Source organism: Leptodactylus fuscus, chromosome 9 (assembly GCF_031893055.1).
Source record: "Leptodactylus fuscus isolate aLepFus1 chromosome 9, aLepFus1.hap2, whole genome shotgun sequence".
Taxonomy (NCBI): Eukaryota; Metazoa; Chordata; class Amphibia; order Anura; family Leptodactylidae; genus Leptodactylus; species Leptodactylus fuscus.
In genome coordinates this window covers 33,621,335-33,640,867 of record NC_134273.1, presented here as the reverse complement: position 1 = coordinate 33,640,867, position 19,533 = coordinate 33,621,335, and the positions used below count along the sequence as shown (strand labels likewise).

At 39.5% G+C, this 19,533-nt stretch overlaps 1 protein-coding gene across 1 annotated transcript in view; it reads right to left on the bottom strand.

The window, feature by feature from the left end:
* The window catches only part of LOC142218717 (sodium- and chloride-dependent GABA transporter 3), a 125,654-nt gene extending 106,802 nt beyond the window's left edge, over positions 1-18,852 (bottom strand). The window contains exons 1-2 of the mRNA XM_075287610.1: positions 18,718-18,852; positions 17,941-18,174 (exon numbers count right to left, since the gene is read on the bottom strand). Coding sequence (XP_075143711.1) covers positions 17,941-18,160 — 220 coding nt within the window. The 5' untranslated portion in view covers positions 18,161-18,174; positions 18,718-18,852. The remainder of the gene's footprint in view (positions 1-17,940; positions 18,175-18,717) is intronic.
* Between the last annotated feature and the right edge of the window lie 681 nt (positions 18,853-19,533).

The window sequence follows — 19,533 nt, the reverse complement described above, 5'->3', positions numbered from 1 at the left end:
GCATCTTTGGGATGTGGTGGAATGGGAGATTCGCATCATGGATGTGCAGCCGACAAATCTGCGACAACTGTGTGATGCCATCATGTCAATATGGACCAAAATCTCTGAGGAATGCTTCCAGCACCTTGTTGAATCTATGCCACGAAGAATTGAGGCAGTTCTGAAGGCAAAAGGGGGTCCAACCCGTTACTAGCATGGTGTACCTAATAAAGTGGCCGGTGAGTGTATACTTACTGCAATGGGGTACTAATACTAAAGCAAAATTTATGAAACTGCCTAAAAGTTGAAGTGGTTTTCCAACTCCCATGTTTGTTTGTTTTTTAATACCAATTACCTATCCATAGAGTAGGTGATCTGATTGATGGGGGTCTGACAACTGTAACAATCAGCTGATCCAGCACTGCAAACTACTGCATAGGATGGGAGCAGAGACAGCTCTGTTTTAAATCAAGTAATAGACGCAGAGCTACAATTCCATCTCCTGTATAGTGGTTGTGCCAGGGAATTGCAGCTAAACTTGTATCACTTGAATATAAGCACAGCCAGTGGCATAACTAGGAATGGCGGGGCCCCATGGTGAACTTTTAACGTGGCCCCCCCCCCAACCAATGCCCATAGTAACCCCTACACACAGTAATATGTCCCGTAGTGGCCCCTGCACACAGTATTATGCCCCATAGCAGCCCCTGCACACAGTATTATGCCCCATAGCAGCCCCTATACACAGTATTATGCCCCATAGTGACCTCCTCACACAGTATTATGCCCCATATTGGCCCCTTCACACAGTATTATGCCCCATAGTGGCCCCTGCACACAGTATTATTCCCCATAGTGGCTCCTACACACAGTATTATGTCCCATAGTGGCCCTTGAACACACTATTATGTCCTCCGAGGTGTTAGCCATCTTCAATGATGTCCAGGATGTCACATGACCCAGGACGCAGGCCCCGGTCATGTGATGTCAGGGATAGTCACAGAATCCTGCCCAGAGAGGTAAGTAACACAGATTTTTATGTTACCTTACTTCCTCGGGACCTCTGATCATTATACTCGGGGGTCTTTTCAGATAATAATAATGATGCTTGTGGGGCCGTGGCATCATTTACCAATCCTAGCCCATGCCGGGATCAATAAGTAAATAGGGCCCGTTACCGTCTGGAATAACGGTCTATTAAGAAAAGAAAAAAAATGCGGCGGTTCCGGCCCCTGTGGCAGCCGCTACCCCTGCTGCCTCAGTAGTTACTCCACTGAGTAGACCCAACCTGTACTGTAGCTTTCAGCAGTAAGGGTCAGTGCACATGGAATGTTTTGGCTCTGATTTTGAATTCGCCTCAAAATCAGCCTCCAAAAAAAAAAAAAAAAGCCTCCCAATAGAGCTCTATTCGAAGCTGATTTTGAAGCATAATCAGCGCCAAAAAACTTTGTGTGCACTGAACCTAAGGCACAGCCATATCAGCACCTTGGTGTGACCCACGTTGATTGACTACTAATGTATGTAAAAACAAAACATCTGGGGGTCGGAAAACCCCTTTAAATTATTGTCTAGGAGTAATAGGAAAAATGCAAGCAACAATGAACTGTTTGCTTTTATACCAATTGATCAACCTCTCCACTGCAATCATTTTTCATTTTCTATATTTTAGAGTATATCAATATAAATAAAAAAAAAAATCTATTAACGTCGTGTGAGTTACAAAATATCTTCTACAAATGTGATGAAACGTAACTGATCTCCAATTTGAAAGGTCCCAATTTGTCTTGAAACCAGTACAACACAATATCACGACAAGCTAACAAAAGCCTTCAAAGGCTGCAATTCATTCTCCCCCACTGGGTGGTCACAAGGACGGCAATAGAATAGTCAACATATCACTTTGTGATAACTTGCCACAACAATCATGTTGTATTACAATAGCAGCTTAACTTGTGATACATGTATCTGGACATGTCCAGCCAAGAGGAAAGGAAAAGGAGGACGCCTCTGTACATAGCTAACACATTTACCTTCCAAGAGCCGTTACTTTTTTATTTTTCCTTTATAGATGGCCATACGGGGGCTTGTTTTTTGTGTAACAATTTGTACTTTGAAATGACACCATTTATGTTTCCATGTGATGCTTTGGAAAGCTGGAAAAAAAATTACTATTGGTGTGGAAGTGGAAAAACAAATACAACTGCAACATACCAAATTTATATGGATTTTGTTATGCTTTGTTATGGGGGAAAAAATATATATTTTTAAATTATTTTGTTTTTTATATATATACTTTTTAAAGGCAAATCAATGACACACAAACGAAACTAATAATATAACACACAGATGTACATTGGCAGTTCAGGCAGAAAAAGTAAGTGAACCTCTATCTCACTGACTCCTCCAAGACCTAATTGGTAAAAGATATTTCATGTAAGATGGAATTAGGAGTGTGGGTTTTACAGGAACTTTGCCAATTAAGCAGCACACAAAGCCTGGTTACTGATCTACAGTATCTGTTCTTCTATCATGAAAAGAATGGTTAGTGTGAGCCATGCCTTGAGGCGTACAAGATTCAGTAGACTTCAGAAGATTTGTTATAGAGATGCATGGGAAATACTATAAAAGCATTGGTAAAGATCTGGGTAGACTCCATTCACTGTTTGAAAAATTTAGTATTGTTTCCACTCCCTCCGGCACAATGGGCGATACAAAAAGAAGTGAGAAAACATCCAAAGGCATACTGAAGACTCTAAAAACTGCAAATATTTCTGTTCATGTGTCCACAAGTGGAGGAATGGTCCAAAATTGCGATCCAGCATAGTGGAGATCAATGCAAGGAAGAGGATCTGCATGTTATTAAATTGAATGGTTCACTTACTTTTTCTCCATGCATATTCACTCAATATGCTTAACAAAATACATGAATAGTGCAATTGTGTATTATTAGTCTAGTTTGATTGCTTGGCTATAATTGTGACTAAATAACACTCACATGTTATTAGTGTTCAATGCAGATATACAAGTAATTTCAAAGGGTTCACTTACTTTTTCTTTCAAATTTTTACTTTCATGACAAAGCATGACAAGTATTAAAGTGCAGTGACATACAACTTGTAATGGAAATGTATTTTATTCCTCATTCGCATGTTCTAGAAAATAAATCTGTGTGGAATAATAAATGTGCAGATTTTAAAACCTAAGGCATGTTGCTTGTGACCATTAGAGACGGGCGAACCGTGTCGGCACAAGCTGGGTACAATCAGAAAATCTATAATTGTTCAGTTTTTAATGAAATCGAACAATTGGGGATTTTTCTCAGATGAACTAAAATGGCCTTCTATACTCTGGGGTCTCTTAATCACTGAGCCGCCGTGCTCTCTATGGGAACATAGGCAAACAATTGCATACACCTGACGCAGATGTTAAGGCCCGAATCAATAGTGCCCCAATTGCCTTGAAAAGTCATGTATGACCCTCCGTGATCTCCTAGGACTTCCTCAAACCCCTTCCAAGTGACAGCAACGCAAAGATATAGGAGCCATTAAGCGAATGTTTGGAGTGTCATGTGGAGAAAGCCACCACCTGCCATCAATACGGCTTAAGTACTCATGGTAGAGTAAGTAAGTGCGCCTTATGCACTGCTTTATGTTCTGTTATTTTATTTCAGTATGTACAATGGGTATTCATATGCCATGATTTAATTGTGACTTTTCCCTGCACTAGATATTTTTTCCAATCTGGCCTTGGTGGTTGTGTGTGTGTGCATTATGTAAGTGCTGCAGAGAGTCCAACACAGCCACAGGAATGATAACCAATAAGGGGAAAAAATAGCTACTAGGACAGAGAGGCAAAGAGTATGTAACATTTTTATTATTATTTTATATCTTTCTCTGCCCTCACCTAATTTTTCTTGTCCGGGAAACTCCTTTAAATCTCAAATATTTAACGATTTTTATTTCACTATGATCAAAAGCTGCACAGATACAGAAGTAGCAAAGTCTGATCTACACTTAGTACAGTAACAACACAGTGACAAAAAGTATTAACTCTTTCAATATAAAAAATATAAACATTTGTGAAAGAATAGGTTGTATACAACTTACTGAATTCTAGTAAGGTATTGTATGATGTCACTTCATGAGAAGAAAAAAGCAGCCATGGCTTCAATGCCCTTTAATATCATCACAACAACAGTGCACCAGAGGTTTTATGGCATGAGTTTCCTTCACCAAGCAGTTTCATGCAAGCCTTATAGATGTAGCAATGTTTAAATCACATGTAAAGAGGACCTTTCACATCCTCTGGCAGCGGTGGTATTATATGCAGCTAGAAAGTTGACAGTCAGCGTTCCCGGTATGCCCTGATGCCGGAGATATAGGTGCCGGTAGTTTTGGCACCAATAGCCCTTCACCATCAGAAGGGCCAGCCTTACAGCTCAGAATCATTGCCCCCTCTTCAATAGTCTTGTACTGTGAGAGGGGGTATTCCTTACCACCCAGTGATGACGCTGAGCTGTAAGGCCTGGCCTTCTGACTGTGAAGAGATATTGGTGCCAAAACTACTGGCACCAATATCTCCCGCACCTGGGCATGTGTGACAGTACACTGAATTCAGCTCACTGTCAGCTTTTTAATGGTATATGATACCATCGATACCAGATGACGTGAAAGATCCTCTTTAACAACACAATGGCACAGACTGTTAGCATTGAAACATTTTCCATTGTTGTTTGTTGTTTTGTATGACAAGATACTACACTGTAACAAGTTATGCTGCAGAGAGTCAAGGTATCCGTGCTATAGCTTTACATCCCCAAGCACAATGCCAAGACTATGGAATAGTGGAAATGTGCTCTGTGGAGTGAGGAAGTAACCAATGCTAGGAGAAGGTGTAAAGACTGTTGGAGGAGGGCTACTACTATGGGGTTGTTTTTCAGTGGTTGGCCCAGGTCCTATATTTCCAATGAAGAAACATCTTAATGCTTCAGCAGACTAAGACATCTTGGGGAATTGCATGTTTACAACTTTGTAGAAACAGTTTGGGAATACCCTTTTTTTTTTATTCCAGCATGATTGTGCCACAGTGTACAAAGCAATTTCCATAAAGTCTTGGTTGGGTGACTTTGGTGTGGAGGATCTTGACTGGCCCACAAAAAACCCTAACCTCATGCCTACTAAACTAGAATGGAGATGTGAGCCAGGCCCTGTCATCTAACATAAATTTCTAACTTCGGAAATGCTCTTCTGGACGAATGGGCAAAAAGTCCCACAAGTATGCTCCAAAATCTTGTTGAAAAACTTCCTAGAATAGCTGCAAAGGGTGGATCAAGTCTACACTCACCGGCCACTTTATTAGGTACACCATGCTAGTAACGGGTTGGACCCCCTTTTGCCTTCAGAACTGCCTCAATTCTTCGTGGCATAGATTCAACAAGGTGCTGGAAGCATTCCTCAGAGATTTTGGTCCATATTGACATGATGGCATCACACAGTTGCCGCAGATTTGTCGGCTGCACATCCATGATGCGAATCTCCCATTCCACCACATCCCAAAGATGCTCTATTGGATTGAGATCTGGTGACTGTGGAGGCCATTGGAGTACAGTGAACTCATTGTCATGTTCAAGAAACCAGTCTGAGATGATTCCAGCTTTATGACATGGCGCATTATCCTGCTGAAAGTAGCCATCAGATGTTGGTACATTGTGGTCATAAAGGGATGGACATGGTCAGCAACAATACTCAGGTAGGCTTTGGCGTTGCAACGATGCTCAATTGGTACCAAGGGGCCCAAAGAGTGCCAAGAAAATATTCCCCACACCATGACACCACCACCACCAGCCTGAACCGTTGATACAAGGCAGGATGGATCCATGCTTTCATGTTGTTGACGCCAAATTCTGACCCTACCATCCGAATGTCGCAGCGGAAATCGAGACTCATCAGACCAGGCAACGTTTTTCCAATCTTCAATTGTCCAATTTCGATGAGCTTGTGCAAATTGTAGCCTCAGTTTCCTGTTCTTAGCTGAAAGGAGTGGCACCCAGTGTGGTCTTCTGCTGCTGTAGCCCATCTGCCTCAAAGTTCGACGTACTGTGCGTTCAGAGATGCTCTTCTGGCTACCTTGGTTGTAACGGGTGGCTATTTGAGTCACTGTTGCCTTTCTATCAGCTCGAACCAGTCTGGCCATTCTCCTCTGACCTCTGGCATCAACAACGCATTTCCGCCCACAGAACTGCCGCTCACTGGATGTTTTTTCTTTTTCGGACCATTCTCTGTAAACCCTAGAGATGGTTGTGCGTGAAAATCCCAGTAGATCAGCAGTTTCTGAAATACTCAGACCAGCCCTTCTGGCACCAACAACCATGCCACGTTCAAAGGCACTCAAATCACCTTTCTTCCCCATACTGATGCTCGGTTTGAACTGCAGGAGATTGTCTTGACCATGTCTACATGCCTAAATGCACTGAGTTGCCGCCATGTGATTGGCTGATTAGAAATTAAGTGTTAACGAGCAGTTGGACAGGTGTACCTAATAAAGTGGCCGGTGAGTGTATATTAATACCTATAGATTTAGAATGAGATGTCATAGAACATCCTACAAATATAATTTGTAAATGTCCCAATATTTTGGTCCATATAGTGTGTGTGTGTGTGTGTGTGTGTGTTTGTGTGTGTGTGTGTATATATATATATATATATATATACACACATATATATATATATATATATATATATATATATATATATATATATAACTTCCTCACTGGGTAGCACATATGATCACGCTTAATTAATATCTGCACTCACTATGTTCATATCTCTCTCTCTCTCTCTCTCTCTCTCTCTCTCTCTCTCTCTCTATCTATCTATATGCGCAAGCCATGACATGACAAGCTAATGAATGAGGCAATGATCAGGGGAAGAAGCCTGTACAATCCAACTTAACTCAATGGTAATTGTACGTCTGTTCTGATCAATATGTCAATGTCAGAAGCATCAATGCAAATGTATACAAATACTCTTGTCCATGGAGTCTCTTCTTAAAAATATTAAATTATTTGCAAATGGTTTCAGATATTAAACCTGACAAATCTATTTCATGATCTCTCGAAAAGATGGCAAACCATTTATGTGGGTGACTTTCTTTTTACATTTGTTTTTTTTATCATGTCGTTTTTTTTTGTTTTTTTTTAAAGTTAAGGCAGTGCATGTTGAGCACATGCTTGACACATTGTTGCAAGACACAATGAACGTAGAGTGAAGCTTGTTACTTGCAGTCTCCGGACCCTGTCAGTTACCTGCTGCAAATTAGGAAATTGCTTACACAGAAATTCCCTTATCTTTTAGGAATTAGTTAACCAGCAATTTCATATTGGTAATACTTTCCTAAACCTTTGACAAGGATTTATTAAGATTTTCAATGATGTTTCTGGGTCATAATGAAGTTTTCTAGTCAAATCAAGTTATCTCTGATCCCTGGGAAAGGTAATAACTTATAGACCATGGGGTCAGGAAGCTCTTGTACTGCCAATGCTATGAAGCAGCAAGTCAAGAAAGTACAAAGTCATTTCTTTGGAACTGTAGAAGATAGCCAAGCACTACGCTTGGCCATCCACAATGGTGCTATGGAGAGCAGGTGGAGCAGCAAAATATCATACTGTAGCCTACAAAGATATCTGAATTGCTTATAACACATATGTACCCTTACTACAGTGTTATATAATATTATAGAAAAAAGGTATATATAACAGCTCAGCTTCTCTCCTCTATCATATAACGGATATATCACAGAGCTCAGCTTCTCTTCTCTATCATATAACACTATATATCCCAGAGCTCAGCTTTTCAACCTCCATCATATAACCCTATATATCACATAGATTAGCTTCTCTCCTCTATCATATAACCCTATATATCATAGAGCTCAGCTTCTCTCCTCTATCATATAACCCTATATATCACAGAGCTCAGCTTCTCTCCTCTATCATATAACCCTATATATCATAGAGCTCAGCTTCTCTCCACTATCATATAACCCTATATATCATAGAGCTCAGCTTCTCTCCTCTATCATATAACCCTATATATCACAGAGCTCAGCTTTTCTCCCTCTATCATATAACCCTGTATATCACATATATTAGCTTCTCTCCTCTATGATATAACCCTATATATCACAGAGCTCAGCTTCTCTCCTTTATCATAAAAACCTATATATCACAGAGTTCAGCTTCTCTCCTCTATTATATAAACCTATATATCACTGAGCACAGCTTCTCTCCTCTTTCATATAGAGCTGAAGAAATAATCTTACAGATCCAATTTACACATACCTTTAGGGGTAATATTAAAAATGTTCATAGTAATATTTAACTGGAGTTCCAATCCCTTAAAACAATATTGTTCAGAGGTAAATCTAAGCAGCAAAAGTTTCACCATTTAAGAACAGTATCTAGGATTCTTGCTTGGGCTTCTTGCTATTGAATCGCTTAGCATACTGCAGTCCACAAAATAATGCCACAACCCTCCTACCCTTCACAATGAAGAGATTGAGATAACCTTGTTACATATGATACCTTGACAGATACTGTAGTCAACCCATTTAAACAAGTTGGAAACCTCTTTGTAGTTAAAATGTATTTTCAACCTACAGTATATTCTACAGGCAACATATACCTCTATAATTACACCTCTCATCCTGATAATGATGTATTATTACTAAGATTCCTTTTCCATAGCATTTCCTGTATCCATATACGGAGGTGACTTTTTAACCACATTTGATCATAGCAATTGAAGACCCTTAAAATAAACTATCCATCTTGATATGAGATATAGGTGTAGCAAAGTTTAACTTGAATCTTGACAAATAGTCAAGGCAAACTTTGCTACGTCTATACGTCTTTAAAATATAAATTTTTTCAATACCATCGGGGGTGACTCTCTGGGCTGATTAAACCGGAGTTCAGCATGACAGTTAATTTCACAATTCCATCTTCATTTCTGCTAGATCATTCAGAGGTCATAGCTCAATTTAAGTGAATCTGACATATTAATGACATTGAACACACCAGTGAAACCAGTAACCACTTTTCTTCCACTGCTCACTATTAAAAATTTGCAATAGCGTGTTGCGCAACATTCCCTGGAGATAATGAACATTGGTCGGTTCTGGAGATTAGTTTCATAAATTAAATGGAAGAAGCTATTTTGTCAGTTCCCTAAAGGTCAATGATATTTAAGATGGCCCATGAGGACATCATGTCTTTTGGGGGGGAAAAAAGTTACATTTCTACATCATGAGTCTAACACATTCATTTCGAATACGATAATTTGGGTTCAACCATACTAGTCTATTGAGGTTTAATGAAATGATAAAAGCACTGTTGCTATAAAAGTGATCAAATAAATTTAAAAAAATTATTCAATATGTTAACTTGGACAGAAATGATCATACGCAAGCTTCTGTAACATCCCAGTTTTAAGACATGTGTACCCCAAATTTAGTTTCAAAAATATCCAAAATCAAGTACTGTATCTTTCTAAAAGAAAGTCTATAAAGGCTATTTAATGCATCACATTGCCAAGAAACCAAAAATTTCATACGTAAGAGTCTGCTATTGTCTTGAGAGAAGAGAAAAAACTGGTTATATTCAATATAAAAGACAAAGCTAAATGTACAACCTCACATGAGAATAAACACAATCGAATGTATTAGTTTGAGAAACAGACATCTTTTCGATCCTATGTTTACGGCAGAGAATAACTACAAGGCTAGCAGAATAAAATAACTGTTAGAGATGAGTAACCGATGAGTGAGTCAATTCCAGCATTAAGCGAATTTGTTACAAATTTCCAAAAAATTTGGATTTGAGCAAATTTGCAACTTTTGAGATTCGTCCCACACAAGTCACTCAAAATGATGCCTGTGGTTTCACTGATTAGAGGAAGATAGAGATGTAGGACGATTTTTTTAATTGTAATAAAAGCAAATGACAAGAAAAAATCTAGCGTAGTGTGCTTTTAGGGTCAGTTCACACGTGAACTGCCCGCGCGGATTTTGACACCGAGAGAGACGCAGCGAGCCGTGTCCGCGCCCGCGCGGCTTCCGCCTGAAGAAAGGGCATGTCGTTTCTTTTCTCCGCTAGCGGCAGCCCGCCGCTAGTGGAAAAAAAAAGCCCGGTGGTCTACATAGACCACCATTGTAAAGGGGCGGATTTTGAAGCGAAATCCACTGTCAAAATCCGCCCCTTTGCCTACATGTGAACTAGCCCTTAGGCTAAGGCCCCACAGAGCAGGCTGCAGGAAAAAGCGATGGTGGCAAAGCATTGTGGTTTTTATCGCAGAGGTTTCCTCTGATGACTTTCTGCTTCCATTATACCCATAAGGAAACAGATGGTGTTTCCATAAGTATAACTGACATGACGTGATTTCCAAAACTGCAACGATTTTGGAAATCGCAGTGTATCTGCTGTGTGTATTTTTTCAGCACTATGTGGATGGGATTGGCCACGTGGGGCTCCGGCCTTAAACAGGTTCTTTGACCGTCTCTTTTTGCCGCTTTGACATTACTAATGTTGTCTTGGTGTTAAAGGTATTGAAAGGAGTTGGATATAGTCATAGGAGACCTCAGAGTCTCATATTCAACTTTTCAGGGCAATCAAGGCATTTTCAATAACTACTTAATGGAATCAAACTAGGCCTTAAAGGATTTCATAAACCCATAGGCATGAGCTTGGTTTTGCTGAATGTACATAAGTTCTGATTGCAAAGAGGGCAGTAAGCCAAAGCTAGACACCTCTAGTAACTTATTTCCATTGATAACATAGAATTGGGCAAGTAAAAATTCAACATGCCCAAACTTTTTCCCCACTACATAGTCAGAACGAATGTCTGAAACGAAAGCTGAATATCAAATACACATTACGTGGTTTCCCAGTCCTAATGAAATAGGCGGGTATAGATAACTTTAGTGTAATGTGTGTGCCCTCCTTAAAAAGAAAAGGAAATCAACACAGATATCGGGTAGAGGGTGATTGGAGGAAGGTTTAATAGATAAAAGAGTCGAAGGTGCTAAGATCAAAGGAAAGGCAAGCAGTAGAATAAACGAAAGGAAGTTGTAGGAGAGCTGGATGTCTGAGACGTAAAGGTATCTGATACTTAAAAGGATCCTATATTTCGAACACATTTTTTTTCTGAGTAACATGATGGAATAGCCCTAAGAAAAGCTATTCTTCTCCTACCTTTCATTGTCTTCTCCGCACCGCCGTTCCGTAGGAATCCCGGTTTTTAACGGTATGCAAATGAGTTCTCTTGCAGCACTAGGGGCAAGCCCCAGCGCTCAAACAGCACTGGGGGCATCCCCAATGCTACAGGAGAACTCTCTCCAGCGCCACCTCCATCTTCGTCTCATCCTCTTCTTTCGGTGCAGGTTTCAGACTTCTAGGCCTTGGGCAGAGCAGACTGCGCATGCCCACAGGCCACGAAAAATGGCTGCTAACAACACTGTGTAAGCAGCCATTTTCTTGTGGCCTGTGGGCATGTGCAGTCTGTTCTGCCTGAGGCCCGAGGCCTAGAAGTCTGAAACCTGCACCAGAAGAATAGGATGAAGAGGACGTTGCTGACGAAGATGGAGGTGGCGCTGAAGAGAGTTCTCTCGCAGCATTGGGGAAGCCCCCAGTGCTGCAAGAGCACTCATTTGCATACCGTTAAAAAACGGGATTCCTACGGAACGGCGGTGCAGAGAAGACAACAAAAGGTAGAAGAATAGCCTTTCTTAAGGCTATTCCGACGTGTTACTCAGAAAAAAAAAAACGTTTGTATGATAGGATCCTTTTTAAAAAAAATTCATACAGCAGTGAAATCTAAGCTATATAGAAATTTGACAAACAAGAAGGAAACAGAGAATAAGAAAGCTTCTCACAAGTCACTTCCAGTTCTTAAAGTTATTGCCTTCAAAAACAAAAACTTCTAGTAATTTCCAACTTTAGCATCATTGTTGTACAATAGTGTATTATCTACACCTTACTATAGTAACATAAGAATCTAAGGGGTACCTTGGTAGCCATACAGAGGTTGCAGATATTTTTTATTAGTTTGTAGAATTAGGGTTATGTTGATTGTACACTCCACAGCAATCACTATATAACATGAACTGCCCTCTGTCAACCTCAGTGCCCTCGTGACAGTGTCAATCTCAAGATCCCAACAATGCCTGTCAAACTCTAGTAGTCATAGAATATCGAGGTACAATGTTTGTTATTGGGGCATGGTTCACAAATATAAATGCTGCTTGCATCAAAATTTACCATATTGTACTTAAAGGGGTTTTCCATGCCCATATACAATTCTCATACTATCATCAGTATAGGCCATGTATATTTGGTGCTTTATACGGGACCTCACACCAATAAATTGTTCTAAGTGACTCTAGGCATCAGAAATTATACAGGGTGGGAAGCAGAAGGCAGGTGGTGCCGGGATACTGAAGCTTAGTTCAGTGGCCATTATACAGGGGACCTTGCTTTCAGCACCCTACCCTGTTTAGTTTCTGACACCTAGAGATTAGTGTAGGATACCAGTGTCAGGAGCCCACCAATCCTAAGTTGATGGCCTATACTAAGGATAGATCATCAGAAGGAAAATTGCACAGGTGCCCAAAAACTTCTTGCCAGTATGCTGAGAAAATACCGGGCCACAGCATTGACAGATTTAGTACAGTCCCTCAAATATTCAGATTTTTTTTTTTTTTCATACCATCCACCATTTATATTCCATGGTTTGCAATATCGGGATGAGCATTGACTCATGGAAAAATTCCAAACATATAGATTTTATATGGTAATGGGCAACTCAGTCTATTTCAAGGCTTGGGTCTTTGAATTTCTAGATGGCACAAGCCTTTATCTTACAGTATGCAGCACTAAAATGAAATCTTGGAAGTCATAAATATTTCACTAGCTTTGTCATAGCACCAGCAGCTACAGCCAGATACATTTGTGTTGTTCTAATGCCTTGGGGAGTGTTGAGTGGATGTAATGAGTTAACTCAAGTAACCGCTAATTCATAAGAATTGTTACAGGAAAGAAACTAGTTTTTCGTAGTTAGTTATTCCATCATTGTGTTATGGCCGAATCACATTCTCAAGTTCTACAGTGAACTCATCTTCATAAGAAACAACTGAATTAATAAGGAAAAACTTGTGAAAGAATTTATTGATTTGGTTGAAGATATTATGTAAAGTGTACGCTCTACTGGAGAATCAAAAAGGAAGAAGCTCTTGAAGATCAAACTACAGATGTGTCTACCCTTCACTTAACTTGATCTGGTAAAAGGAGACCTTTCACCATCTCCATCAACTCTAACTTTTTGCACAGACGTTGCTCCACTGATTGGGCATCAGCTGGAATGTTTTTCTCTAGCCCCCCCATTCCTTAAAAATTGGTCCAGTTAGTTTCAACACTCAATATGTTACTGTGGTTCTCTGCTGTCAGGTCGGCTATCTTGGACTTGGAGCAGAAAAGACAGGGACATCCAACCTTACAGTACAGAGAAGAGTTAAATAGCACTGATTGCTTAGGATCAGTGGGGACTAGAGTAAAAAATTCCAACTGCGCTGGAATCAGTGAAGCTTCATCTATAAAGAGTTGGTGGATATGTTGAAAGGTCTTATTCAAAGACTACAATTTCTAATTAACACCATTCAATACTATGTTGCAACATGCTAACCAAAGGCCATAACGCCAAACACAACCACTATGTGGCCACACATACACACATACATATACCGTGGTATGTCACCTTGTTACACAATATCACAAAACAAAATTGTCTTACAAAAACCGATAATCTCATGACAAATAGGTCCAGCCAAAGAAAAAGTATGGACAGAATAATCTGAATCAGCTTTTGGAGCTATTAATCTATTTTGATTAACATGGCATATGAGTATTGGTATGATACAGTGGCCGACACTGACAGTAGAGGGTCCTTGTGCAGGAACAATAGAATAACCCCTTGTTATTCAATATGTTATAATATAGCTCCACCCTTATGTCTCTCTAACAAATGTATTAGTAATTGTTAGCCATGACATTCAATAGCTCTGACATTTATATGCAATTGAATATACAGTCGGTAGCTGCTTTATGGTTAATGGGCGCCCTTACCTACAGGACCTCTGTGCAGTTGCACAGGTTGCACCAATGGTATGACTGCTTCTGATACAGAATACATTGGTAAGATCATGCTCAAAAACTGCTGAAAAATCTTTACGTGTTGTCACGGGATGGTTAGAGTCTATACTATAGGCAATGTGTAATATATATTTCATGTGGAATGTATTCTCTAACCTGTTGTATACATCAATGTGTAGTTGGCTGATTAGGGTCTAGTGTGTTAGCACATTGTATGCAAATACCTCTAACTAGTGAGGACAATGGGTGGAGATAATCTGATTGGTGTCTCCAAGAAGATGTTGGATGGTGCATTGTCCATAGTAGACAGGGAGTCTGCTCTCCTTGGTATAGGTGAGGGGGGAAGGATCTGTGACTCAGCCCTTCCCACCCACAGATATAGGATGTAAGTGTTAGTATATAGTTGTAGCTAGCAGTTAGTATGTGTTAGCCGGCCTGTGCACAGCTCTGCAGAGAGCCAGGATTTAGTTACAGGACCAAGAAGCCAAAGCTATCATTGGATTGTGACTTCTGTGGACTTATTGTTATTACGGTTGATGTGACCGCCGCCGGCTACTAACTTTGTGGATTACAATAAATTGCTGTTGTCTCCCGACCTCTTGCGTCCCTGTTGATTCAAGATATTTTCCGGAGGAAGGACGTATACCTTTGCTCCGTGACACGTATGACTATGTGAAATCAGAGGCATGTGGACATAAAATAGGGGCATCATGGACCTTTAGAAAAGCCTAATGTCTTGGTGAAATGGGAATACCCCTTTATTTACAGAATGTAACATGTAAGCAGAATGCCGACAGTTTCCCCATGTGATGACTGCCGGCTCTGGCACATAAAGGGGCTGGCCAGGAATTTTTATTTGTGACCTGTCCTTAGGATAGGTCATAAATATCTAATCGTGGAGGCTTGGCACATGGATGAAGTCAATTTGTTCTGACGTGAAGATATCCAGCCACTATACAGTGCACGGAGCAAAGTACAAGTGTCAGGTGGCCCAGTACCGCTGATCCATATGGGGGGCTCCCACCAATAAGATATTAGTGCAGCTATGTATGATACTATGCCATGACTAAGGCCTTAAGCCGTATTCACCCCTAAATATTACATACACATTCCTTCCATATTTTTTATGTTCACATTGATTTCCTTGTTATAATTCACATATCCATTATTAGCTACAGACCTTGAGACAGTAAATTAAAACAAATACATGCTCTAGTTTGATCCATTTTATTTAGCAGAGATTCCCTTTAAAGTCTATGGATTATTTAAAAATTGGACAGCCTATGGACATCATCCATGTTCTGTTCATCTTTCACTCCAAGTTCGGTACAAAGTGCAGCCTTTTTTTCCTGAAAATGGTTGATCCATTTCAGTGCATGAAAAACAGGTGAACATGAAAATGAATATGTCTGCGTGCCGTCAGGAGAAAGCTCACATGCTGCACGATGAAAACATTTAGGCAACTTAAATTATAATTTAATTAAATTTAATTTAATTTTAATTAGGGTTTTTCTGTGTGTGCGTCATAAAATGATCGTATTTTATCCCAGAGTGCTGTATGCCCTACATTTTCACAGCTGACTTTGTATCTAAGTGCCAACTTTGTTTCTCCAAGCACTGGGAGGACATTTTGTACTCCGAAGAGGACTAGGTGAGATCCTGTGTGGTATGATCCTATGTGGTTCTGGATAGAGCCAGACTAAGCTATATTTGGCCTACTAAAGAAAATTTAGAGGCCACATTCTGATTTCTTTGCAGAATTCATCTTGCTAGATCAAGTTAGACAGAAGGTTACAGAAATTTGATATTGAACAACAGAAGTCTATGGAGAGTGGAGGAGGCTGTGATAAAGTGCTGACTAAGAGCAAATATGGAGACTTAAATGGAAACTGTAAGGGCTAGTTCACACGAGGCAAAATGGTCAGGATTTTGACGTGAAATCCAGGGCAAAATGGTCAGGATTTTGACGTGGAATCCTGCTCAAAAAATCAATGGGAGACGGTCATTTCCTTTTTTCACGAGAAGCGAGCTGCCCTTTCTTCAGGCGGATTCCATGACTGATTCAGCCACAGACATCCGCCTCACGACACCACCCTCCGGACTAGGCCCATTCATTTGCACTGCACCAGCATCTCGTCACGGCAGCTGTGACGGAATGCTTACGCGCGGAAGTCCGTGTGAACTAGCCCTAAGGTTTCTATAACACCAATAGTTGTTTATTCACATCATTATAGCCAGAACCTCTCAATAATGTTCTATATGACCCTATTGCAGCTTCTTAGTGAGACAGAAATGGATCGGACTCTGTTATATTTTCCTTGTGCAGTATATGGGAGACAATGTAGCAGCTAGTCTCCACCTACTAGCTCAGGGATAGCGAGAAAAACTGCTAAAAATGCAGAGCAAATGTCATATCTGGGGCAAAAATAGTGTTAATCTTCATGTACCCACACTATATTATTGATTTATGCAAAGTTTGTTAAAAGGTCAGATTAATATACTGTGTTGGACATACACCTATGTCATCAATAAAGAGTAATATGTTATTTTGTGAAAAAGATTCCTAGAAGAAAATTAATGGGATTATCTCATGACATTTGTCATCTATTAATGACCTCGAGAAAGGTATTAAGTCCCCCATTCTAGAGACGTGAATGGAATAGTGGACACATATGTGGCCTTTTCTTCCATCCAAAGTCTATAGAGATAACCAGGAGCAGAGCTAACTCCATCAGTCCCATTGACTTTGGATGAAACAGCAGGGTACATGCATGACCACTTCTTCATTCAGATGCTTTGAGAACAAGGGAAGGGGGTGGTTAGCGATCAGCGGTGGTCCTAGTGGTCAGACTTCCACTGATCATACATTTGTTACCTATCCTGTGGATAGATGATATGTGTTTGTTGTGGGGCATTCATTTTGTTATAAAGTTGGCCGGCTATGCTTCCCCTAGAGGAATCCTTAAACATTTAATCATTTGGGAGTCCATTCTGACCCTTGTTTTTAGACTTAGTCTACATTCACACAACCGCTGGTGGAAACAGGTATGAAAAACAGCCATTTTTTACAGCCATTTTGCACCCATTTTTACGGATCCTCCATATATTTCAATGCATTGAAGAATCTGGGAAAATGGATAAAATATGGACAAAAATAAGGCATGTTAAAAATTGGTCATGTGAATAGCCCCTATTTACATGCATTAAATGTAATGTTGTGATAATAGAGGGTTATGGCTCACTCTATATAAGGTATATTTTTTCTTGGAGCATATGGTCAGGAGCGGCAATGATAGCAACAGTTGGTTTTAGCATTAGATGCATCAAAACTAAAAAACATTAAAGAATAAACAGAAAATAAATGTATACCTTCATCTTAAAGAACATAAAGGAAAAGTTTACAGAACTCATATCAACCATAACTTTATGTCATATCACATTACCAGCTGTAAACCTACAATACAACCATTATTCCAAATGGAAAAATATATAAAATAATATAGAAGTGTCCATCTTAATTTATGCAATTTATGTAAAAAGCCCTTCCAGTACATCCCGATTCCCGCCAACATTTCTACGACTTACATGTAAACAGATGAACCCCATTTCTAAGTAAAACAAGTTTTTGTTTCAAGAATGTTATGTTATTCCAGTACATTACGACTAGTAACCATGTTATTAGGAGAACTAGCAAATCACAGTATAGCATTACACCCAAGTGTCCTGTTCTTGAAATACAGTCAAATACGATTCCATCTTACCTCCACCGTTCTTGTAGCACAGATAGGGAAATCTCCAGACATTTCCAAGCCCAATAATTTCCCCAGCCACAGACAACACAAATTCCACCTTATTGTTCCAGTGGCCTCTTTCATTGACTTTCTTGTCGTTGCAGTGTACCAGGTTGGAACTTGAAGCTTCAGCATCCAGGGCATCCTCAGGTTTGCCATTAATTACAGGAATCGTCTTCTCAGCTGTCATTATTGTTGCTCAACCTGTTGGCAGGAAAACACATTATAATTCTGTGACCAAACAATATTTTCAGAAAATTACATTTTTTTTCTATCTTAAAAAACTAAACTGAACATGCATTCCCCAAAAAGCCCCCACCCTCCTGACCTCCCCCAATCAATTGGGATATCTTAGCAATTACAAGTAAAGCAGTCACTTACTTACACAATCCTTCTACTTCTTATATTTTTTACGGAAATTTTTAATTGAAAATTCAACGCACGCTTTTCCCTTTTATCTGCAGAGGATTTTCAATCCAAATGGAAAATCTGCTACCAAATATCAAGTTTGAAGAACAATAGCCATGACAGGTTGTGCATGCTTTTTCTATAAATTACTAGGCAACATCATGTACAACCTGCGTTTCTTCCTCCGTGCGCGTTCCAGGCTACGAGAATGTGTTTATGTTTATAGATTTTCTTTGCTGCTCTTACAGTCTTGAAGATCTAAGGATCCTTGGAATAAAATGCAGCTCCTCAGGCAAAGAAACTGTTAAAACATGGCAATAGAGATAGATATAATCTTACCCAAGTGTGATGACAACAGTGGATGGTAGTAATGATGTTCCTGTTCCCGTTACCCATAAAATGGATAATTTGCAAATGTTCTCTCTTTGCAGGAGTGATCTGATGGCAGCCTCCCTCTGCTCACTCCCCCTCCTCTTCCTCCCCCCTCTCGCAGACTATCCATCTCACTCAGTAGCTCTCTTATCTAGGGATTACATCTAAGGTGCTCAGTGGTTAAACACCAAGCAAAACCTATTTTCATTAAACCAAGCTCACGCTATCCTTTATAGGGTGATGCATAACAATACATTGTATTATTTGCCTTTATAAGCTTCTTATAGGATTTGTATAGGATATGTTATTATGTTAATATGTTGCTTGCATTAAATTAGACATAAATACATGTTGGTGTACCTACTGGATAACTTCCTAACATATATACCAATGTGCCCATAGAGTTTCTAGGAAAATGTATGCCAAAAGTGAATTTAGCAAGTATATGTCACAGCTCTAACTATACTGAAAAGTGCAGTCAATAGAATCACATAAAAATAGATATTTTTTATTGTGATATTTATTTTTTTTATTTGTCATTGGCAGACTTATGTAAGTGTATAGGCATATATGGTATATCATATATACATATTAATTTACATTATTGTTTAAACCCGTTACATCATATTTCCAAATGGATTGTAAATCTCATTTTATAAAGACAAAAGGCATAAAAGTGTAGACTAAGCTTCATATGTATAATGTATATTTATAAATACCATTATATTTGCATTTACTGTGTATATGTTCCTTTTATTACCTTTCCTATGGACATGCTCAGAT